The sequence below is a fragment of the Oncorhynchus gorbuscha genome, linkage group LG16, assembly GCF_021184085.1.
Source record: "Oncorhynchus gorbuscha isolate QuinsamMale2020 ecotype Even-year linkage group LG16, OgorEven_v1.0, whole genome shotgun sequence".
NCBI lineage: Eukaryota > Metazoa > Chordata > Actinopteri > Salmoniformes > Salmonidae > Oncorhynchus > Oncorhynchus gorbuscha.
This window is the reverse complement of record NC_060188.1, coordinates 80,652,857-80,677,152: the sequence shown is the minus strand read 5'-3', so window position 1 is coordinate 80,677,152 and position 24,296 is coordinate 80,652,857. Positions and strand designations below refer to the sequence as shown.

Genomic DNA, 24,296 nt, shown 5'->3' with positions numbered 1-24,296 from the left:
ACGGGGTGGGCTTGTTCATAGGTGTCACCAAGAGAAGTTCTGCGATGGTCGGGAAGGGAAATGGCGAGAATTGTGGACGCAATGGAAAAAAATAGAGAAAAGGTTGGAGAAGCAACAGCTGTGCTGGAGTGCGATCAATATGGATGACCGTGCTGATGATATGGAGCGGGAGGATGAGGGTCAAGGATCTGAATGGTCTCGTGGAAAGAAAGGAAGAAGAGGGATCATACTGAAAGTAGTGGAGAGTAGTGTAGAAAGCAAAAAGGGCAAGGTGGGACAAAAGAGTAATAATGTGTCCGAGTGAATGGTTTGATGAGATCACATGGACTCATTTACAACCTATCCGTCTAACTAATGCCGTATAGAAAGAGACCCCAGTTCATTAGAAATGGTAGGTTAATATTTAGTTAGTGCCAGGCTCAGCAAGGGAATCTTCTGCAAATGGAAAAGCTTAATGGGAAGATTAAAAGCAATGTACCTGGAGCTTATTTGAGGTGAGTCGTCACGGTGGTCCCAATATCTATGTCCACAGATGATATTAAATAAAATGATAAGGGAGGCAGAGTGACTAAGGCCAAAAGGTTGATCAGTAGGAACGCGGGTCAAATAAGTGAAAGCTTATCAGTGATGCTGAGGTTTGAGAAAGTTTTGCCGGGAAAAGTATAGATAGGATTCCTTAGTTTCAATGTCAGAGAATGATGAGGTTGTGGTAGAAGTTAGTAGCGATTTATTTTGTTTTTACTTGTATTTTTCATGGAAGTACAGAATTGGGCAGATCATGACTGATTGTACATTTCAGCAGAGTAGGTGGCAGCATGTACTTTAAATGTTTGTTTGCGGACCGCCATGATATCGAAGAAGAAGAACGCAGGCCTTACTGAGACACATTTCTTTCCGGAACGTACGGAATTAAAACATTTCCTACACGGACTGTTTTGAGTGATGCACAATTCTTTAGATTCCGACTGGTGTCCAACTTGCAGCGACGTCTTGTAAGTAATGACCCACCCAAAAATGATCAGTAGCTATGTTGCAAACTTATGTACAGTTTTTTAAAACTATTTGTTTTTTTTCAGCCACATTGTTTAGTGTCAGAGAAAGAGAGTTATGAATGACTGGAGTCCAGTGGCAAAAGTCTACGACCCTCTCAAGGCGGGCAGCATCGATGGCACAGACGTGGAGCCCCATGACCGGGCCGTCTGGAGAGCCATGGTCGCCCGCTACAAACCCAACAAAGCCGTGGTGGGGGACCCGCTCCTCACTCTATTCGTGGCCCGCTTGAACCCACAAACAACGGAGGAGAAGCTGAATGAAGTGTTTTCCAATTACGGGGATATCCGCCGGCTGCGCCTGGTGAGGGACATAGTGACTGGGTTCTCTAAAGGCTATGCCTTTGTTGAATACAAAGAGGAGAGGTCCGTGGTCAGGGCGAGGCGAGACGCCAACAAACTAGTGGTGGACCAAAGTGAGTTGTTTGTGGACTTCGAGCAGGAGAGGACCCTGAAGGGATGGGTACCTCGTCGGCTGGGCGGAGGGCAGGGGGGCAAGAAGGAGTCTGGTCAGCTACGGTTTGGTGGGAAGGACAGACCCTTCCGCAAACCCATCAACCTTCCTGTCACCATGAACCAGGAATGGGGTGGTGGTAGCAGAGAGTGTGAGAGAGGAGGAGAGAGGGAGGAGCGCTACAGAGATGGGTCCCTGAGCCGTGAGAGAGAGACTGATTGGGGGAGTAGGGGGAGGAGAGATGACCGAGACAGAGGGAGAGAGAGAGAGAGGGGTGTAGAAAGGGACTACCACCGAGAGAGGAGGGATAGGAGTCATGAGCGGGAGTCGACGAGAGAGCGGGATGACAGGAGAGAGAAGGATGACAGAAGACACAGGGATGATAAGTACAGACACAGAGACAGGAGATGAAACTCAGTGGTTCCTCTGACTTCTCTGACATCTGAAAGGATGCATGGGTGGAGAGTGAGGTGGAGCAAGTAATACAAAAACGTGTGGACTACATTGGTCTTTTTTTTCCTCACCTGGATGGTGCGGACAGGTGATGTCATCTGTAACCTTCTGCTGGCCTGGCTCAACAGGGTGTTATTATCTACCTGTTGTTCTTTATGCAGTGAATAAAGTTTGTTTTACAATCTGATTTTGAAGAAAGTTGACATAATACATGAAACATTCTGGGGATCACCATATTTATTGAGTTTGTATATCTGAAAAAAAGACAACAAGCTGTATGAAAACTGAGACCTTTATCATATTTAAAATCCTTCCAATAGAAATCTACTTGGTGTGAAGCGGGTCCATAAAGTTTGTTGCAAAAGAAGGATGTCTTGCATATATTGACATCTTCCCTCATCTTCCCTTGTTTGGATAGATTGTGTATTTATTTCCCCTTTGTGTACATTTTGGTGTGATGTTGCCACCAGACAAGATATAACCTTTCTCGACTATCAATCCCTTTTGTCACAAATAAGTGTTGCCCTAGTTTTGCGCCTTGATTAAGTTGCATCATAAAATAAATGATTGAAAAGTTGTCCAGTCATAGTAATAGTATTAATGATCTCTTAGCATAGTGAGGCTGAGGCGTTATGTCTGCCTGACTGCTGAAGTCAGGACTACTCATTATCAAGAACCTCCCTCATCCACACTATCCATTTTACTTCTCACAAACCATCTTGCAGCCACAGCAGAGTTTGGCAAACTGTCATCCATGTTTAAACCAAATATTCCACGACATTCAAATTTGCATTCTCAATGTTGTTTTTAGTTTGTGTTGTCACATTTGGTTCCAACATGACGCCCATTCAAAATGTACATGTATATATCAAATACAGTTAGCCAAACTTGCATATTTTTGTCTCTTGCTTCATATGTACACCACTTGGCTAGTCCTGAAAACAAAAAAGCAGCAGCAAGCAGCATCTAGTTAAATAATTTCAAAACAAAAATACTGTCTTTCCATAAGACATTGTAAAACTACAACCTTCTGTGCTTCATTCACCACTGGAAAAATATAAACCCATAACATTTTCTTTAATTTGGGCAATCCCATCTCAACACCCAGTAATGTATTCATTTATGTGCAAGGTCGATCTGTAAAAAAAACACCACATCTGTTCACACACTTTTTAGCTGGTGAGGTGGGTCTAGCCATAGTGCTCTCTAGCTGCCTCTAAGGACATGACGGGTCTAGCTCAGGGCCAAGGGAGTATAAAGATGGTACAGAACCTACTACATCTGGGTCAGCACTGCCAACTTGTCTTCAAGGTTTCTTTACTGGATTGAACCCCCCTCTTTCTTCTTCTGTGTCCCATGATTCTCTATCTGGAGTGTCTCGTGTGGTTCCTCTATCTCGCTTCCTGTCACCTCGTTCCACAATCCTTCCAAGCCTGACTCTGTGTATCTCTCACACGCCTAGTGTATCCCTGCCTGTTCTAACACAAAGGGAACCGCTCTGAGCATCCATCAATTCTGGTGGGTTTCACTTTGGGATAAAGAAAGGCTCCTCTTCACCCTCAACCCTCTGTGATTCCTGTCACTTAGAAGCAAAAATGTCACACAATCCCATTGTGCTGCAGCAGGCACACTAAGCACAGTCCCAAGGCAAGGCAAGGATTATACTGCCAAAGACAGGGTGGTTACTCTAGATGCTGGGTGAATGACTCTGTTACTTAGAGCTGATGGTATTTCAGTGTCAGTATGTATTTCAGTAGGTGGATGGCTGTGCTGAGCTGTAGGTGTGTGTACTGTGCAATAAGCTAACCTTTACGATGCCTTTAAGTGCATTGCAACGTTACTGGGAAAGAGTTCTGAGTGACATCATCAAACGCTGTCCAATCACTACATGTGCTGCAAAGCTTCCTGGGCCTGTTCCGTGTACACCTCATCATTCCCCACCCACGAGTTGAAGCTGTCATCAAACTGTGCATTCCGCTGGGAGTTCTGCCTCTTGTCACGAGAGAAGAAGCTAAACCTGGGAGAGAAGAGGAAGCAAGGAAGAACAGAGGAGGGAAGAGTCGAGAAGGACAGAGAAAAAGAGAGACACAAAAGTGGACTTCACTACTCAGCGTCATTGTTCCTTTATGTTCTCCAGACATATTATTTAGAGTCCTGGTTATAACTGTTAAAATACATAGAAGTGAGATGCATTTCTACACATGTATAAATACACACACGCGTATACCCGCACAAGCACATACACACACAGACATTCACAAAGAGGCAAGCAGAGAGAGAGAGACAGAGGGAGAGGGACCACATCAACCACAGCCCATTTCATTTATATTCTTCTGCTGTGAGATGTAGCCATGTTACTGGTGTTGTTGCCAGATGGTGGTTACTTTAAACCACACATGCTGATTTAGTTGGCCAGGAGATAAATGCACATACTCATCATAAATGCGATATGTTAAAGGTATCCAGTGTATCTGTGTGATTGGTACGTACAGGCGTTTGATTCCTGACTCAGGCTGTGCGTTGTGTCGAGGCCGTGCCCTCAGCTGTTCGGGGGATGGGGAAGGAGTGGGAGGCCCGGTCTCATCCTCCACCTCTTCACTGGAGAGAGGAAGAACAGTCATCACTCCACTACCATCATCATCAGCATTGTCAATATAGTTCACTTTTAACTTCTTAAATTAAACTGACAAACTGTGATAATCTCATCTGATTGTTTATATTTTTCTAAACATGTTCTGTTTGTATGGTCAAAATAAAGATGGCTGCCTTTTGTAGTAGGCGACCTCCTCCTGCAGCACGAACACTTTGGACTTGAGCTCGTTCCTCTCATGCAGAACGTCTCTCAGCTCCTGTAGTGTGAACCGGGGCCTGTTGGGATCCTTCTGGTCAAGGCCGTCCACCTCCTCATCACATAGTGCCTCCTAGTGGGGGACAGTCACATTACATCATGGGATGATGAAAGGAAGAGAAGAGGGCAGGAAAGGAAGGAATAGAAGAAAGGAGGGATACCTTGGTAAAATGTTGAAACAGAGCAGGTGTGTCCTGATCACACATCGCCTCCTGGTGGCACAGGAAGAGAACTGTAGGTCAGACCCTGGGCCCTGTTACAATACTAAGGCAATGCACCCTTCTCTCCTTCCTGCCTTCCTTCCTTACCTCAGATACTGAGCTTCAGACTAACTCATTGCTTGCAACCAACAGAGGTCAGTCATGCAGCAAACAGTCTTTTAGCAAGTCACTGTGTAGCAAATGAAGCGTGACAAAAAGAGGCATGAACAACCAGTCATGCTATTATCATGACTGGCTAAACTAACGTTCTAATGCTCTAAGTTCTGTTGGTGCCAACTACATACTTTGCCATTGCAGGTGAAAGGGAAGGGACTGAACTAGTCCATGGGGTGTCAGTGCAGTCTATGATTAGATGCGACAGCTGCAGTGGTACAGTCTGACCCAGTTATCACACACACACACACGCACACGCACACACACACACACATACACACACACACAGACATAGTTGGTAGAGGGACACTTAATTCACACATGCTCTGTGCCATCTAAATCAACATTTAGGGTGTTCAAACTGGGGTAGTAGAACTGCAGGCAGGAGCACACACACACTCCCACATACACACTGTGCATGTACAGTAGCTGGCAAAAGTTTGGACACACCTGCTCATTCAATGGTTTTTCTTTATTTTTACTATTTTCTATATTGTAGAATAATAGTGAAGACATCAAAACTATGAAATAACACATGGAATCATGTAGTAACCAAAAAAGTATTAAACAAACAAAATATATTTGAGATTCTTTAAAGTAGCCACCCTTTGCCTTGATGACAGCTTTGCTCAACCAGCTTCATGAGGTAGTCACCTAGAATGCATGTCAATTAACAGGTGTGCCTTGTTAAAAGTTCATTTGTGGAATTGGTATACAGAAGATAGCCCTATTTGGTAAAATACCAAGTCCATATTATGACAAGAACAACTCAAATAAGCAAAGAGAAACGACAGCCCTTCATGACTTTAAAGACATGAAGGTTAATCAATCCGGAATATTTCAAGAACTTTGAAAGTTTCTTCAAGTGCAGTCGCAAAAACCATCAAGCGCTATGATGAAATATGAGAACCGCCACAGGAAAGGAAGTTATGGTTACCTCTGCTGCAGAGGATACGTTCATTAGAGTTACCTCTGCTGCAGAGGATACGTTCATTAGAGTTACCTCTGCTGCAGAGGATACGTTCATTAGAGTTACCTCTGCTGCAGAGGATACGTTCATTAGAGTTACCTCTGCTGCAGAGGATACGTTCATTAGAGTTACCTCTGCTGCAGAGGATACGTTCATTAGAGTTACCTCTGCTGCAGAGGATACGTTCATTAGAGTTACCTCTGCTGCAGAGGATACGTTCATTAGAGTTAACTGCAGAGGATACGTTCATCTGCTGCAAAGAGGATTCACAGACACATCTCATTCAACTATTCAGAGTTAATCAGGTCTTCTGCTGCAGAACCCACTACTAAAGGACACCAATAAAAAGAAGCGTTCATTGGGCCAAGAAACACGTTGGACATTAGACTCTGTCCTGCAGAAATGGATTTTGGGTTCCAACTGCTGTCTTTGTGAGAGTTACCTCTGCTGCCCAGAGGCATGGAGGTGGTGGTGCTTTGCTGGTGACACACTATTTAGTTACCTCTGCTGCAGAGGATACGTTTCACCTGGTTTGCTCTTAGTGGGACTATCATTTGTTTTTCAACAGGACTCTGCTGCAGAGGGATACATCAGATTCTGGCCTCCACAATCACCCAACCTAAACACAATTGAGTTTTGGGATGAGTTGGACCTCTGCTGCAGAGGATTCCTTCAAGACTGTTCATTAGAGTTACCTCTGCTGCAGAGGAAAGCTGTCATCAAGTTCAAGAATCTCAAATATAAAATATATTTAGACTTGTTTAACACTCTGCTGCAGAGGATACGTTAGTAAAAATAAAGGAAAACCTGTGAATTAGAAACTTTTGTTACCTCTGCTGCAGAGGATAACGTTCACAATCCCTCACTCTTCATCTTACTCTCAAATACACACTTATGAAAGTTACCTCTGCTGCAGAGGTTTGCTGGATCAAAAACACAGTTCATTAGAAACCAGTTACCTCTGCTGCAGAGGATTCGTTCATTAGAGTTACCTCTGCAGGGACGGGAGACGCGGGGCAGGATCGTAACGCCCCAACCGCAGCTCTGGGGGGTAGTGTCTGTCTGGTTCGTGCCAGCCCACACCCTGAATCCCCGCCTCTGAGGAGGGAATACCAGGCTGGTGGGAGGGGGAGGGGAGTTATTGTACCTTTTTTTATCCAGGTTAGTCTCACTGAGATCAAATCTCTCTAGAAAATTCTTACAGACATTGTAAAAGGAAAGTGAAAACATAAATTGTACTGCAGAGTATTGTGGGTGATGAGTGTACAACTGAGTGTACAACACATTAAGAACACCTTCCTAAATATTGAGTTGCACAGCACCTCAGAACAGCCTCAATTTGTCAGAGCATGGACTCTACAAGGTGTCGAAAGATTTCCACAGGGATGCTGGCCCATGTTGACTCCAATGCTTCCCACAGTTGTGTCAAGATGACTGGATGTTCTGGGTGGTGGACCATCCTTGATACACATGGAAAACTATTGAGCGTGAAAAACCAAGCAGTGTTGCAGTTCTTGAGGTACACAAACCGGTGCACCTGACACCTACTACCAAACTATATTCAAAGGCACTTCAATCTTTTGTCTTGCCCATTCACCCTCTGAGTGACACACACACACAATCCATGTCTAAATTGTCTCAAGGATTAACAGTCCTTCCTTAACCTGCCTCCTCCCCTTCATCTACACTGATTAAATGTGATTTAATAAATGACATCCGTGAGGGATCACATCTTTCACCTGGATTCACCTGGTCAGTCTATGTCATGGAAAGTGCAGGTGTTCATAATGTTTTGTCCACTCAGTGTACGTGTTACACTTGCTGTATGAAGTCTTTGAAAAATCTATGTTTAATTTGGCTACCAGTGAACCCATTTGGTGACTATACAGGTCATTGTCAGGTCACTTTTAGCTGTCCTGAATTTTCTGGCTGCCATTCTGTCTCTTTTTATATCCCTCTGGTTGGCTGGTTGGCTGGCTGGTTGGCTGACTGTGGAGGGGTAGAAGGGAGGAAGGCTATTTCTGTCCTGGCCCCCTCCCTCCACCTCCAACCCCTCATATGATAGCTAGGTCATGTTTTCCGATGAGGCAGAGACTCCATGCTCCCTGACTCACTAGCTACAGCCAGGCTCTACAGGCTGTGAGTCAGACTGCTATAAATTAACTCAGGCTGCAAAGATACTCTCATAGATGTGGAAAGAAAAGAGAATACCAGCACATTGCGTGTGACTCTGCCAGAGGCTTCCAGGGTTATAATGTAGCACCTGGGTCTGCTGGGAGCATGTCTGCCTGTATAAACTGTATAGTTACATGTGCAGGTGAGTGTTTCCTGTGTAGCTGTGCCTGGCTGGGTTTGTGCCACCTGAGCAGGTGTTGTTATTACCTGTGCAGGGGATGGGAGCTGGGGAGGAGGCACCTCTGGACCCTGAGGGGGCATGTCTCCTTGTAGTCGCTCCCTTAAACGTGTAACTTCCTGCCGGAGTGATCCCATTTCCTGTACCCGTGCCTGAGCTCCCGCCTCCAGTTCTACCTTAAACATACAAATATAATACATTTTACAAATAATTCTGAACTCTTTTGTTTTGCAAATACAGTTGGTAAAACAATATGTATTACACATCCTAAAGGCTTGGAACCTTCTGCTCAATGAGGGCTTTCCCTTGAGCTTCCACCACAGAGATCTTATGGCGCAGGTCATGGTTGATCTTCATCAGACGAGACTGCTGCTGCTGGAGCTAGAAAGAGGTTGGAGGGGAAGGGAGATGCAGGGATATGGATGGATGAGGTGGAGATAGAGATAGAGGGGGGAGAAATGAGAAGAAGTGTGAGAGAGAATTAGGGGACAGGCAGAACAGAGAGCGGGTCACAGAGAGAGAACAAGTACAGGGGGATGTAATAAAGAGGGAAACAGAGAAAGAGAGAGAGAAGAGAGTTAATTGATCCATCAAATCAATACACTTGAATAAATAAACAGATTCCCCACACCCTACAAGGAGTCCCTGACCCCTGACCACTGACTTAAGGTCAGCTTTGTGTTCTCCCTCCTAATGGCTAAGGGTAGAATTGGGGAAGGGTTAGCTGATCTTAGGTCTATGTATAGGGAGGGACAACTTCTACCCCAAGCAAGCACCCATCCTGCCGCCCTTACTGCCTCAACGTCCTCGTTCTTGAGCGTGAGCTCGCGGTCTTTGGCTCGGATCTCGTCTCTCTGCTTGTCCACCACCTCCTTCAGCTTCTTCATCACCTGGCGCTCCCGCTCCGACATACCTGGCAACGCAGCAAATCAACATCAGATCTGACAACCTGAGATGCAGAGCAGAGAGGGGTAAGTATAGAGGAACAATATAAAGGCCCGGCAGCCAAGACACAGGAGAAAGGAGCCAAGTTAGAACAACATGAATACCCTGTGTGTGTTATGTGTACACATGTTGAACTGCATGGGAGAATACATCAAGTGAATATGAGCACAGCAGCGGAATTCCTGTCTGTGAGCCTGACGAGGTTTAAAATAGAAAACAGCACACACACCTGATTTCTCTGACACAGACACTGCGTACCCCTGGCTGACACAGCCCTGAATATAAACGATGGAGGAAGCAAGAATTTTAAACTTCAGTCAGGACTCACTGAGCAGGTGGAGTGGACTTTGTGGAGACTTACGTGTGCGTGAAGCATGATTATGCAGTGTGTGTGTGTCTAGCAGGTGTACGGAACACTGAGGGTGGTCTGTCCGTCTTCTTGTATGTGTGTGTGTGTGTGTGTGTGTGTGTGTGTGTGTGTGTGTGTGTGTGCGTCAGGGGGACTGTATCCCCTCTGTGATATCACAACAGAGCCACTCATGCAGTGATGAGACTGGCTCAGCCTCAAACACAGAGAAGGCCTCCTTTGTGTGTGTGTGTGTGTGTGTGTGTGTGTGTGTGCGTGCGTGCGTGCGTGTGTGTGTGTGTGTGTGTGTGTGTGTGTGTGTGCGTGTGTGCGTGTGTGCGTGCGTGTGTACGTGTGTGTGTGTGAGAGAGAGAGAGAGAGCGAGGGAGCGACGGTGTACATTGAGTGTACAAAACATTAGGAACACCTACTACTTCCATGACGGACTGAGCAGGTGAATCCAGGTGAAAGCTGCGATCTCACTCACTTCAATGTAGATGAAGGGGAGGAGACAGGTTAAAGAAGGATTTTTAAGCCTTGAGACAATTGAGACATTGATTGTGTATGTGTGTCATTCAGATGGTGAATGGACAAGACAAAACATTTAAGTGCCTTTGAACAGGGTATGGTGGTAGTAGGTGTCAGGTGCACCTGTTTGAGTGTGTCAAGAACTGCAACGCTGCTGGGTTTTTCCCACTCAACAGTTTCCAGTGTGTATCAAGAATGGTACACCACCCAAAGGACAACTGTGGGATGTTTTGGAGTCAGCATGGGCCAGCATCCCGTGGAATGCTTTCAACCCCTTGTAGAGTCCATGCCCTGACAAATTGAGGCTGTTCTGAGGGTGTTTGTATAGTATGTATGTGTAACCCACATTCTTTCAATATTGATATTGTGTGTGCACTGTAAACCTAATGTGCCCCATTACTAAACACTTTTGAGGAAACCTGTTGCATTTAATATACTGTATCGTTTAATATATGATTTTGTAGTCATTACTCAAACTGATAGAGTCACTGTGACCCTGTAGGGGGTCCAGATTTAAGTTGTATCAGCTTAAAATGTTTGAGTAATGTCTCCCAATATAATTTCCTAGTGTGTCTTGCCTTTTCAACTGAATTGTAGTTACCACCCATGACTGTATTTGTTAGTGACAGAGCCATGGTTGTTCAATTCGTTCATTCTCAGTCAAAGTGAGTTCCTAGGTGAATGTTATCATTATAATTAAACTCATAACAATACATTCATATCTCATAAAGTCTTACTTTGAGGCCAAGCTTTACCTGTCACGTTCTGACCATAGTTCTTTTGTATTTTTTGTTTTAGTGTGGTCAGGGCGTGCAGGCCACATCAGGCCTACAAAATTCCGGTAACTTTATTGAAATTCCCATATTAAAATTTTTCAAAATCCCACAAAGGATTTCCAGGAATAATCCAACCGCGATTTCTGGAAAACTTGGAAAATTTACCAGAATTAAGCAACCCCAGGTGCAAGTCACATTATATTGGCTTTCAAAGTGATGTGTAATTCCTATTAGTGTCCAGCTGAAGTTAGGATATCCAACAGTTTCAATGTTGATTCACCTGAAACCTGCATTCATAATGACTGACATGTTTAGGAGCAGTGTGAGCAGGCAACCTAAGCCATATAAACTGGAACAACATTTTCAGTAACGGGTGCAAAAAATCTAACTAAATGATTGGATTAGTTTAGTATACGATTAATCAATCACTCAATGTACATGCAAAAACACCGATTTTAAAATCAATTTTAAAGAAGTTCATTTGTTATCATAACTTAAATGGAGTTGATGTGACTTCTCATTAAGTTTTGAGACAGTACCAGATAAACATTTAAATTAATAATGCATGTGTGGGTTAAGAGTCCAGGGTGTAGAGTGAGGGGTTTAGGGTTGAGTACCTTCATGCCTCTGTAGGTCCTCTTCACTCATGGGATCTTTGATGGACATGTTAGTGAGAAGAGTCTTGTTCTCTTCCTGAAGTTGAGCGATCTGAGACAACAGGTCCTGGGCCTCCCCTCGCCATACATCTTCTACCAGCTCCAACTCCTACACACACACACACACACACACACACACACACACACACACACACACACACACACATACACACACATAGAGTTAACATATACACACACACAGAGATACCTCGTCTGCCCTGAAAGAACTTCACTTGACTCTATGTAAACTGGATACCATACATCCTGAGGCTGCCTTTACATACATCCTGCATTTACATACAGCCTTTACATACGTCCTGAGGCTGCCTTTACATACATCCTGCATTTACATACAGCCTTTACATACATCCTGAGGCTGCCTTTACATACATCCTGCATTTACATACAGCCTTTACATACATCCTGAGGCTGCCTTTACATACATCCTGCATTTACATACAGCCTTTACATACATCCTGAGGCTGCCTTTACATACATCCTGCCTTTACATACAGCCTTTCCATACGTCCTGAGGCTGCATTTATTATAACCGGGGATTTTAACAAAGCTAACCTGAGAACTAGACTTCCTAAATTCTATCAGCATATTGAATGCGCGACACGGGCTGCTAGCATTCTGGATCATTGCTTCTCTAACTTCCGTGATGCATACAAAGCCCTCCCCCGCCCTGCTTTCGGCAAATCTGACCATGACTCCATTTTGTTGCTCCCAGCCTATAGACAGACACTAAAATAGGAAACGCCCGTGCTCCGTTCTGTCCCACACTGGTCTGACCAATTGGATTCCACTCTTCAGGATTGCTTCGATCACATGGACTGAGATATGTTCCAGATAGCCTCAGACAACAACATTGATGTATACGCTAACTTATTAGCAAGTGCATCAGAGATGTCGTACCCTCTGTGACTATTTAAAACATTTCCTAACCATAAACCGTGGATTGATGGCAGCATTCGTGCAAAAATGAAAGTGCGAACCACTGCTTTTAATCATGGCAAGACGACTGGAAACATGACCGAATACAAACAGTGCAGCTATTCCCTCCGCAAGGCAATCAAACATGCAAAGCATCAGTATAGAGACAAAGTAGAGTCGCAATTCAACGGCTCAAACACAAGACGTATGTGGCAGGGTCTACAGACAATCACGGATTACAAAAAGAAAACCAGCCCCGTTGCGGACATCAACGTCTTGCTCCCAGACAAATTAAACAACTTCTTTGCTTGCTTTGAGGACAATACAGCGCCACTGACACGGCCCGCTACCAAAGCCTGTGGGCTCTCCTTCTCCGTGGCCAAAGTGAGCAAAACATTTAAACGTGTTAACCCTCGCAAGGCTGCCGTGTTAACCCTCGCAAGGCTGCCTCAGAGCATGCGCAGACCAGCAGGCTGGTGTGTTCACGGACATATTCAATCCATCCCTATCCCAGTCTGTTGTCCCCACATGCTTCAAGATAGCCACCATTGTTCCTGTTCCCAAGAAAGCTAAGGTAACTGAACTAAATGACTATCGTCCCGTTGCACTCACTTCTGTCATCACAAAGTGCTTTGAGAGTCAAGGAGCATATCGTCTCTACCATACCTGATACCCTATACCCACTCCAATTTGCTTACCGCCCCAATAGGTCCACTGACGATGCAATCGCCATCACACTGCACACTGGCCTATCCCATCTGGACAAGAGGAATACCTATGTAAGAATGCTGTTCATTGACTACAGTTCAGCATTTAATACCATAGTACCCTCCAAACTCGTCATTAAGCTCAAGACCCTGGGTCTCAACCCCGCCCTGTGCAACTGTGTCTTGGAATTTCTGACGGGCCGCCCCCAGGTGGTGAAGATAGGAAACAACATCTCCACCCCGCTGATCCTCAACACTGGGGCCCCACAAGGGTGCGTTCTCAGCCCTCTCCTGTACTCCCTGTTCACCCATGACTGCGTGGCCATGCACGCCTCTCACTCAATCATCAAGTTTGCAGACGACACTACAGTGGTAGGCTTGGTTACCAACAACGACCAGACGGCCTACAGGGAGGAGGTGAGGGACCTTGGAGTGTGGTGTCAGGAAAATAACCTCTCACTCAATGTCAAAAAAACAAAGGAGATGATCATGAACTTCAGGAAAGAGTCAGGCATATACCCTGACTCTGCGTGCAATGAACGCAAGAGAAGTGACACAATTTCACCTGGTTAATATTGCCTGCTAACCTGGTTTTCTTTTAGCTATATACTTCTGTGTATTGATTTTAAGAAGGGCATTGATGTTTATAGTTAGGTTTATAGTTAGGTGCAACGATTGTGCTTTTTTTGTAAATGCGCTTTTGTTAAATCATCCCCGTGTGGTGAAGTTGGCTGTCTTTGTTAGGAAGAAATAGTCTTCACACAGTTCGCAACAAGCCAGGCACCTTGTACCTTGTCAGCTCAGGGATTTGAACTTGCAACCTTTAGGTTACTAGTCCAATGCTCTAACCACTTGGCCACCCTGCCACCCCTTGATTGATTGTTTTTTATAAGATCAATTTAATGCTAGCTAGTAATTTACCTTGGCTTCTTACTGCATTGGCGTAACAGGCAGGCTCCTTGTGGAGTGCAATGAGGCAGGTGGTTAGAGCGTTGGACTAGTTAACTGTAAGGTTGCAAGATTGAATCCCTGAGCTGACAAGGTAAAAATCTGTTGTTCTGCCCCTGAACAAGGCAGTTAACCAAGCGTTCCTAGGCCGTCATTGAAAATAAGAATGTGTTCTTAACTGACTTGCCTAGTTAAATAAATAAAGGTGTAAAAAATGTATATATAAATAAATAAATCTGCCAAATCGGTGTCCAAAAATAAAGATTTCCGATTGTTATGAAAACGTAAAATCGGCCCTAATTAATCAGCCATTCCGATTAATCGGTCGACCTCTAGTGTGAGGTGCATCTTCCTGGCATGGTTTAGGACCACTCATTGGCGCATTAAAGCTTCTGTTGGTGTTTCCTTTATTTTTCCAGTTACCTGTATGCGCTTGTGATAAAACTTAAAACATATTTTTTTATAGAGAAGTTATTGATCGTCTGTGGCTAAGTTAAGCTCTCTGGTTTATTTTGAAAATTTGAATCCAGCTCCTGTGGTTCCAGTAATGTATGTTTTATACATATATAATATTAATTCTGCCCCTGGGCCCCCTACGGGCTTGGGCCCAGGGCAGAGGAACATAACTAGGGATAGAGATATAGGTTTCATGTAAATGTGACATGTTATAGACCTACTAGCAAATTGGATGCAGTCTATCACAGTGCCATCCGTTTTGTCGCCAAAGCCCCAAATACTACCCACCACTGCGTCCTGTACGCACTCGTCGCCTGGTCCTTGCTACATATTTGTCGCCAAATAAGTAAAGCTTCACCTTATCTCAGCTCACTGGTCACCATAGCAGCACCCACCTGTAGCATGCGCTCCCCAAAGCCAACACCTGCACATCTATCACTCCAGTGTCAATTGCTAAATTGTAATTACTTTGCCACTATGGCCTATTTAATGCCTTACCTCCTAACTTCATTTGCACACATGGTATACAGATCTTCTATTGTCTAATTGACTGTACGTTTGTTTATTCCATGTGTAACTTTGTGTTGTTGTTTTTGTCGCACTGCTTTGCTTTATCTTGGCCAGGTCGCAGTTGTAAATGAAAACTTGTTCTCAACTGGCCTACCTGGTTAAATAAAGGTGAAATAACGCCCAATTTTTCAGTTTTTGATTTGTTAAAAAAGTTTGAAATATCCAATAAATGTCATTCCACTTCATGATTGTGTCCCACTTGTTGTTGATTCCTCACAAAAAAATACAGTTTTATATCTTTATGTTTGAAGCCTGAAATGTGGCAAAAGGTCGCAAAGTTCAATGGGACCCGAATACTTTCACAAGGCAATGTATAAATATTCTTTTTTCATATTTCTGTGACATAACAGCCCACACATAGCAATACAAGAAGTGAAATGTAACAATGTAGCCTATCCACAGTCAATCAAGTTGTCATTAATGTCAGATTCATATTTTAGAGGGGGTATATCAGTGGTTAGATTTTCAATTATATTAATATATACTATCGGCCAACTATTCAAAATGCCTAGTACACTTTTCAAAGTTATTGTTATAACAATGTAATTGCATTATTCTCATGATGGCAAATTATTTGCCTTCTGTTTCTTTCTATTTGTTTTCTTTCTTTCTTTTCTATTTTTTGTTACCAGTATTGTCATATCTTCACCTTAAATGATTAGGCTATTTTGCCTATTATTAGGCCTGCTGTTTTAAATTAGGCTACGTTTGGTAACAACTACCCCTATTATTAATCTCAGGCCTATGATTTATCTCATCCTGTATAAGATAATTGTGACCTTCTTGTGTTTCTTCTCTTTCTCCAGCCGGTCCATCCTCTCCAGCCGTAGTTTATCCAGCTCCAGCCTCAGCTCATCTGTCTCCGGGCTGATGCTGTTCCTACTGACCATCACCTCCACGATTTCCAGCACCCGCACTACTTTGGGCATGAGCCTGGACAGAGCCTCACAGCCGTACTGATCAATGATCCTCTCAAACTCTTGGCCCACTACCGCGGCTATGTCATACACGTCCATAACCGTTAAATCGGTCACATTCTTTTCCAACGCTGACCCGAACTCCTCCATGTCTGGCTGGGTGGGTGAGTTTTGTATTCTGACTGTACCCCGCTCTGGCTGCTTTCCGCAGACCCACCCTGCCTACCCGGTCTATTATATTTCCTTCGCCACAATAAACTTCCTCCCTTAGAAAAAACTATTGACTTTTCGTCGTTCGGCTCGTTCTGTGTGTATCTGATCCACTTCAAGTCCTTAAATGCGTATCGTTTGCGTTTTTCTACTCCTGTCGGACGTCTTGTAAGGGATTTTTGATAAATTTGATGAAATCACCCGGCACTGTCCCATTGTGCTCTTGTCTTTGCTGTCGTTCTTTTCCGATTCTGTGGTCAGATTGCAGTTTGTAATGCGCATGTCAGGAATATCAGTCGCATGAGGTCGCTGCTAGGTTGAATTTGGAAAAAAGAATAGAACATGACATCTCAGTCTGAGTGGTATATTATCTCCCACTAGTGGCAAAAAAACATTCAGTTGTGAAGGAAAACAGGGCATATAGCCATATTTTTCCCTTAGTCGGCTGAGGGATTTGAACCGTCAGCCTTTTGTTTACTGACACAACAGTCTTAGCCACTAGGCTACCCGCCATCCTATGATCATAATTAATGAGGGGAGAAGGATTAGACATAGGCATCATAATTAATCCCACAATATTAGAAATCAGATCAGTGTAATGACTGGATTGTGTTTATTATAGAAAGGATAACATTGACTATGGAAATCCACCCTGCACTACAGTATACTGTCAAATGAAAAATGTACAATATAATAAACTTAAAATAGTAATCAATAAAAATACATACATTGGTCCAATATGTAAACACATACTTCAAGTAGTAGACTTTAAGGCCTAACACATATACAGATAAAACTATTCTGAAAATGTGGCTAACCACGCTTCTTTTCTTTCATTGAGTCAGTTTTGTAGGAGGAGGAGGAATTGATTTACATTTTATTTAACTAGGCAAGTCACTTAAGAACAAATTCTTATTTACAATGGTGGCCTACTCCAGCCAAACCTGGACAACGCTGGGACAATTTTGCGCTGCCCTATGGGACTCCCAATCACAGCATGTTGTGATACAGCCTGGAATCAAACCAGAGTCTGTAGTGACGTCTCTAGCACTGAGATGCAGTACCTTAGATCACTGCGCCACTCGAGAGGGGGAGGAGGAGGAAGAGGATGGTGAGGGGAAGGAGGAGGAAGATGAGGAAGAGCAGGGAGGAGGAGGAGGAGAGGAGGAACAAACAGAGAGAAACAAACAAAGCAAGGGGTAATGACATAGCTGTAGGGAAGTGAAACTAAACAGGAGATTTACATGATGATACACTGGAACTTGGTACTGATTCACTGGACCTTAAAACAACATACTGGTAAGTGGAAAGACAGAAATACCTAGAAACAATAGAATACATGCAATGGGCTTTTCTAGTTTTTATGTTACCATTGAGGGATAGTTGAGTTTATCTTACCAAAAATCAGATTGTGAGGATAAAACACAGCACAAAATGTGATATTAGTGCATAATTTAATACTGCATTTGAACTTATGGTTTAAGGCTATTGAATGTGTTGAGGTACAGTACTTTGTGTACTTAGTGGGTAGATAAACTCAGCAAAAAAAGAAATGTCCTCACTGTCAACTGCGTTTATTTTCAGCAAACTTAACATGTGTAAATATTTGTATGAACATAACAAGATTCAACAACTGAGACATAAACTGAACAAGTTCCACAGACATGTGACTAACAGAAATTGAATAATGTGTCCCTGAACAAAGGCGGGGTCAAAATCAAATGTAACAGTCAGTATCTGGTGTGGCCACCAGCTGCATTAAGTACTGCTGTGCATCTCCTCCTCATGGACTGCACCAGATTTGCCAGTTCTTGCTGTGAGATGTTACCCCACTCTTCCACTAAGGCACCTGCAAGTTCCCAGACATTTCTGGGGGGAATAGCCCTAGTCCTCACCCTCCGATCCAACAGGTCCCAGACATGATCAATGGGATTGAGATCCGGGCTCTTCGCTGGCCATAGCAGGACACTGACATTCCTGTCTTGCAGAAAATCATGCACAGAACGAGCAGTATGGCTGGTGGCATTGTCATGCTGGAGGGTCATGTCAGGATGAACCTGCAGGAAAGGTACCACATGAGTGACAAGGATGTCTTCCCTGTAACACACAGTGTTGAGATTGCCAGCAATGACAACAAGCTCAGTCCAATGATAATGTGATACATTGCCCCAGGCCATGACGGACCCTCCACCTACAAATCGATCCCGCTCCAGAGTGTAATGCTCATTCCTTCAACGATAAACGCAAATCTGACCGTCTCCCCTGGTGAGACAAAACTGCGACTCATCAGTGAAGAGCACTTTTGCCAGTCCTGTCTGGTCCAGCGACAGTGGGTTTGTGACCAAAGGCGACATTGTTGCTGGTGAGGACATGCCTTACATCAGGCCTACAAGCCCTCAGTCCAGCCTCTCTCAGCCTATTGCAGACAGCCTGAGCATTGATGGAGGGATTGTGCGTTCCTGGTGTAACTCAGGCAGTTGTTGTTGCTATCCTGTACCTGTCACACAGGTGTGATTTACGGATGTACCGATCCTGTGCAGGTGTTGTTACACGTGGTCTGCCACTGCTAGGACAATCAGCTGTCTGTCCTGTCTCCCTGTAACACTGTCTTAGGCTTTTCACAGTACGGACATTGCAATTTATTGCCCTGGCCACATCTGCAGTCCTCATGCCTCCTTGCAGCATGCCTAAGGCACATTCACGCAGATGAGCAGGGACCCTGGGCATCTTTCTTTTGGTGTTTTTCAGAGTCAGTAGAAAGGCCTCTTTAGTTTTCTTTAACTGTGACCTTAATTGCCTAATCTGTAAGTTGTTGGTGTTTTGACGACCGTTCCACATGGCCTGTTTAAACTTTAATGTCCTAAGTTTTTTATATAACTGTAACAGCTTAATTGCCTACCATCTGTAAGTTGTTGGTGTTTTGACCTCTTCTGGCTGTGCCGGGTAGAGATTGTAACAGAACATGACCAAGATGTTCAAATGTTCACATGTCAAATAATAATAAGCAGTGTTCATTAATTGTTTATGGTTCTTTCAACAAGCATCCTCTTCTGGGAAACAGTGTTTAAACCCAGCATTTGAATAATAGTAAGGCAATGAAGATCTGTTATTTGGGGACATTTTTGAAACTGGAGCAGCAGCATTGGACTGGGGACTTTGAAAGGCACAGGGTCCTGAAAAAAAGGGAGAGAAGGAGAGAATTAGAGAACGCGTTTCAGTTTTTGCTGACTTTATGATTTGCTCTGTAAACTGAAATAGGAGTGTTGTCATACTGCCATTTTATACTGTACAACATCAGATGAGATAACATTCCTAGAACTCATCATAGTTTCTCAGATATCAGCATTGGTGCTGTTCCTGTTGCATTAGAGAGGCTCGAGGCCCCAAAGCGGTCTGGTGGCAAAGCCTCTCTTCCTGCAGCTGTTCCTTAGGGAACAGGGAATCTCCAGACTGGTGCAACAGTGGAAAGATGAAATCATTCAATAATAAAATGTCATGGTTTACAACAGGTAAGGAAGTAATGCTTTGAGATGTGTAGTCTGTGTATTGTGCTAGTCTGAGTTTGTTTCTGTGGATATTTTTTTACTTCTTCAAATATAGCATTTATTCATAGTGTTTTTTGTATGTTGTGCATTTTTCAGAGTTGCAGAAAAGTACAGACACATTCCCACCATACCTACTGTACCTAACCATACTGTACCTAACTTACTGGAATGAACCAGTACAATACATTCATCACTGTACACAATCAGCATTCAGGAATAGACCCACCCGTTGTATAATTAAGCAGTAAGGTACGAGGGGGTGTGGTATATGGACAATATACCATGGCTAAGGGCTGTTCTTAGGCACAACACAATAATCCTTCTCACCCCCCCCCCTTTAAAAGATTTAGATGCACTATTGTAAAGTGACTGTTCCACTGGATGTCATAAGGTGAATGCACCAATTTGTAAGTCGCTCTGGATAAGAGCGTCTGCTAAATGACTTAAATGGAATGTAAATGTAATATGGAGTGCTTGGATACAGCACTTAGCCGTGGTATATTGGCCATATTCCACAAACCCTCAAGGTGCCTTATTGCTATTATAAACTGGTTACCAATGTAAAAATACATGTTTTGACATACCCGTGGTACATGGTCTAATATTCCACGGCTGTCAGCCAATCAGCATCCAGGGCTCGAACCACCCAGTTTATAAAACTACATAAACACTGTATTCACTATGTACACTTTGCTCAGCGGGCAACTATGTCTTTCTTGATTCTCCACAGTGGATGTGATTCTGGATCCGGATACGGCTCATCTCTCTCTCTTCCTCCTGTCTGCAGACGGGAAACAAGTGACCCGGAGAGACCCTAGAAGAGGAGAGCAAAGAAAGAATCTTCCAGGATAATTGAATCTGATCGTCAGTGTCCTGGGAAAGGAGGGCTTTTCCACAGGGTGGTGTTATTACAAAGTAATGGTGAAGGGGAAGACTGACTGGACGTTAGGAGTGGCGAGAGTGTCCATAAACAGGAAGGGTAGTGTTTTACGCAACCCTGAGAAAAAATACTAGTTGATATGGCTGAGAGATGGGAGCACATACAAAGCTCTTGGTGACTCTCCTGTACCTCTCTCCTTGACCCCAGGGTCAGGGTGTACGTAGACTTTTATGATGTGGGAGCTCAATGCCATATCTACTTCTTCATGGGCTACAACTTGAAGGCATCAAATTGTAGAACTGACTTCATTTTGCAAGTCCCCAGGAAGAGTAGCTGCTGCCTTGGCATAATAATATCTGGAATCAAGGTGAGACCCAAGTGCAGACTGTGTGAAGTAATGATGTTTATTGTAACACCTGTGTCATTGTGTTCTTGAACGTAGCCCTGTCTTTAATTTTTGTTCATTGATTTCACCTGTGTTAGTTACTCACCTAGTCTCATCAGCTCCTTATTTAGTTCAGTTCATTCTGTTTGGGCACTTGTGAGGTATTGTTTGTTTTGACTGTACTAAGCCTTTTCCTAGCTCATTTGTGAGAACCAGTTATAGCCTTCAGTCCTAGTTTTGATTCACCTACCTGTCCTGTCTGTCCCTTAATCATACTCTTACACCCATATTCAGGGGACTCCATCCTCTCCACTAGAGAACCGGCATTTGTACTGATTCCACCCTCACGCAACGATTCCCTGCATTATTTTCTGACGATCCCTGATGGCTGTTGTGCGATACTCTGCCCGACTCAGGGAACCCACATTCCCGCTGTTATTACCACCAAAATTCCCTCTAACTCCACTCTGACTCTGTGTCCCTCTACCTTCTTTTCCTGAAGTTCCCTGGTGGCTGTAGTTCGAGACTCTGTCACTAAGGCTAACTTAATTGGGAGTATTGAGTTGCCCTCAGAACAGCCTCATTTTGTTGGGTAATGGAGTCTACAAGGTGTTGAAAGCGTTCCACAGGGATGCTGGCCCATGTTGACTACAATGCTTCCCACAGTTGTGTCAAATTGGCTGGATGTCTTTGGAGGACCTCCAATCGCGAATTTGCTACCAACGGGACTCTTGAAACTGCAATATTCTTTGCTTTTCTGAAACATGACTCGGACAAGATACCGCCCATGACTATCCAACTCAATGGATTCTCCTTTCACAGGGCAGACAGGACAGTGGAGTCTGGGAAACCGAGGAGGGGATTACATCAACACCAACTGGTGTGCCAACTCCAGCGCGGTGGAAATGTCGATCCACTGTGTCACGCCCTGGTCTAAGTATTTTGTGTTTTTCTTCATGTATTGGGTCAGGCCAGGGTGTGGCATGGAGTTTTTGTATTGTGGTGTGTTTTGTCTTGGGGTTTTGGTGTGTATGTATTTGGGATTGTAGCTAGTGGGGTTATCTAGCAAAGTCTATGGCTGTCTGGAGTGGTTCTCAATCAGAGGCAGGTGCTTATCGTTGTCTCTGATTGGGAACCATATTTAGGCAGCCATATTCTTTGAGTTTGTCGTGGGTGATTGTCCTGAGTGTCTTGATGTCCTTAGTCTGTGTTAGTTTGCACCAGTTAAGGCTGTTTCGGTTTTCACTACGTTTATTGTTTTGTAGAGTTTGTGTTTTGGATTCGTGTTACTTGTGTGATTAAACATGGATCGCAATATACACGCTGCAGTTTGGTCCGACTCTCCTTCACCACATGAAAACCGTGACACACCGTCCCATCTTGGAATACTTGATGGTCAAATGCTGACCCTTCTACCTCCCGAGGGAATTTTCAGCTGTTATCGTGACTGTTGTATTACATTCCGCCTCAGGACATGGAAAATAACAAGCTGGTACTTAATGAACTGTACAAGGCTATAAATAAGGCTATAAATAAGCAAGACAATCTACATCCAGAGGCTGCCTTTCTGGTTGCCGGCGATTTAAATTCCACGTCACTAAATCACGTGATGCCCAACTTCCATCAACACGTCTCCAATGCCACTAAGGACGATAAAGTCATAGACCACTCTTATTCTACCCACTAGCAAGCATACAAGGCCCTCCCTCATCTCCCATTAGGCAAATCAGATCATGACTCCATACTACTTCTTCTTGTTTACAAGCAGAAACACAAACAGGGAGTACCTGTGACTTGCTCTGTTGAGAAATGATCACCAGAATCAGAAATTATGCTACAGGACTGCTTTGCTAGTGCTGATTGGAATATGTTTAGAGACTCCGCCAATAACATTGTCGAGCTAACCACCTCAGTCACCGGCTTCATGTATCGGCAACATTGTCCCCAAGGTGAGAGTTCGCTGCTTCCCCAATCAAAAGCCCTGGATTAACACAGAGGTTGGCGCTAAACTAAAGGACAGAGTTACCGCACACAGGGCTATCGCAAACAACCCTGAGGACAGGAATAAGTACAAGGAGTCCCGATATGACCTCCAGAGTCATCAAAGGAGCAAAAGTACAATATACGAATAAGGTGGAATCATATTACACAGGCTCTGATGCCTGCCGCATGTGGCAGGGGCTACAGTCCATTACAGATTACAAAGGAAGACCCAACTGTGATCTGCCCAACGATGCCTCTCTACCAGACTAACTCAATGCAATTTATTCACGCTTTGACAACAACATTGTGCCGGGTGTGAGGGCCGTCACCGACCCAGTGGATTGGGTGATCTCGCGCTCTGAGGCCAACGTAAGAAAGGTCTTTGATCAGGTTAACACCCACAAGGTCACGGGGCCCAACAGTATTCCAGGGCGTGTTCTCAGAGCATGCGCAGAACAGCTGGCAGGCATATTCACTGTAATTTTCAACCTCTCCTCTCTCCCAATCTGTAATCCACACGTTTTAACATGACCACCAACATTCCTGTCCCCAATAACTCTAAGGCTTCATGACACAATGACTACCACCCTGTAGCACTCACTTATGTAATCATGATGGCACACATTAACTCCACCATCCCAGACACCCTACACCCACTCCAATTTGCATACCGCCCCAACAGATCCATAGATGATTCAACCTCAATTCCTCTCCACACTGCCATCACCCACCTAGATAAGAGGAATAACTATGTGAGAATGCTGTTGACTACCACTCATCATTCAACACCAATTGTCCCTTCCAAGCTCATCACCAAGCTTAGGACTCTGGGTCTGAACACCTCCCTCTGCAACTGGATCCTGGACTTTCTGACAGGCCGAACCCAGGTGGTGTCATGACGTTGTCCTGTTGGTGAGGTTTATGACCCCCCCATAAATACCTTTCCCCTTTTCTCTCTCTACTCTACTGAATGGACTCTTGGAAAGCCCTTTGTTAACATAGAGAGA

At 44.2% G+C, this 24,296-nt stretch overlaps 2 protein-coding genes across 3 annotated transcripts; one reads left to right on the top strand and one right to left on the bottom strand.

Annotated features, from left to right (window-relative positions):
• Positions 1–46: 46 nt before the first annotated feature.
• On the top strand, positions 47–2,143 carry snrnp35 (small nuclear ribonucleoprotein 35 (U11/U12)). Its single transcript, XM_046305461.1, has 2 exons — positions 47–992; positions 1,077–2,143. Exon 2 carries the CDS (start codon positions 1,108–1,110, stop codon positions 1,912–1,914), a length of 807 nt encoding a protein of 268 aa, XP_046161417.1. The 5' UTR covers positions 47–992; positions 1,077–1,107; the 3' UTR covers positions 1,915–2,143.
• Positions 2,144–2,173: 30 nt separating this feature from the next.
• LOC123999565 (RILP-like protein 1) lies at positions 2,174–16,744 on the bottom strand. Of its 2 annotated transcripts, XM_046305459.1 has the most exons (9): positions 16,149–16,744; positions 11,714–11,861; positions 9,296–9,414; positions 8,784–8,882; positions 8,531–8,677; positions 4,966–5,016; positions 4,723–4,877; positions 4,447–4,554; positions 2,174–3,973 (listed from the first exon to the last, which is right to left on the bottom strand). In XM_046305459.1, the coding sequence occupies exons 1-9, from the start codon at positions 16,434–16,436 to the stop codon at positions 3,841–3,843; spliced, it is 1,248 nt and encodes a 415-aa protein (XP_046161415.1). In that variant the 5' UTR covers positions 16,437–16,744; the 3' UTR covers positions 2,174–3,840. The 2 variants fall into 2 exon arrangements, with proteins under 2 accessions (XP_046161415.1, XP_046161416.1); XM_046305460.1 differs by lacking the exon at positions 4,966–5,016.
• Between the last annotated feature and the right edge of the window lie 7,552 nt (positions 16,745–24,296).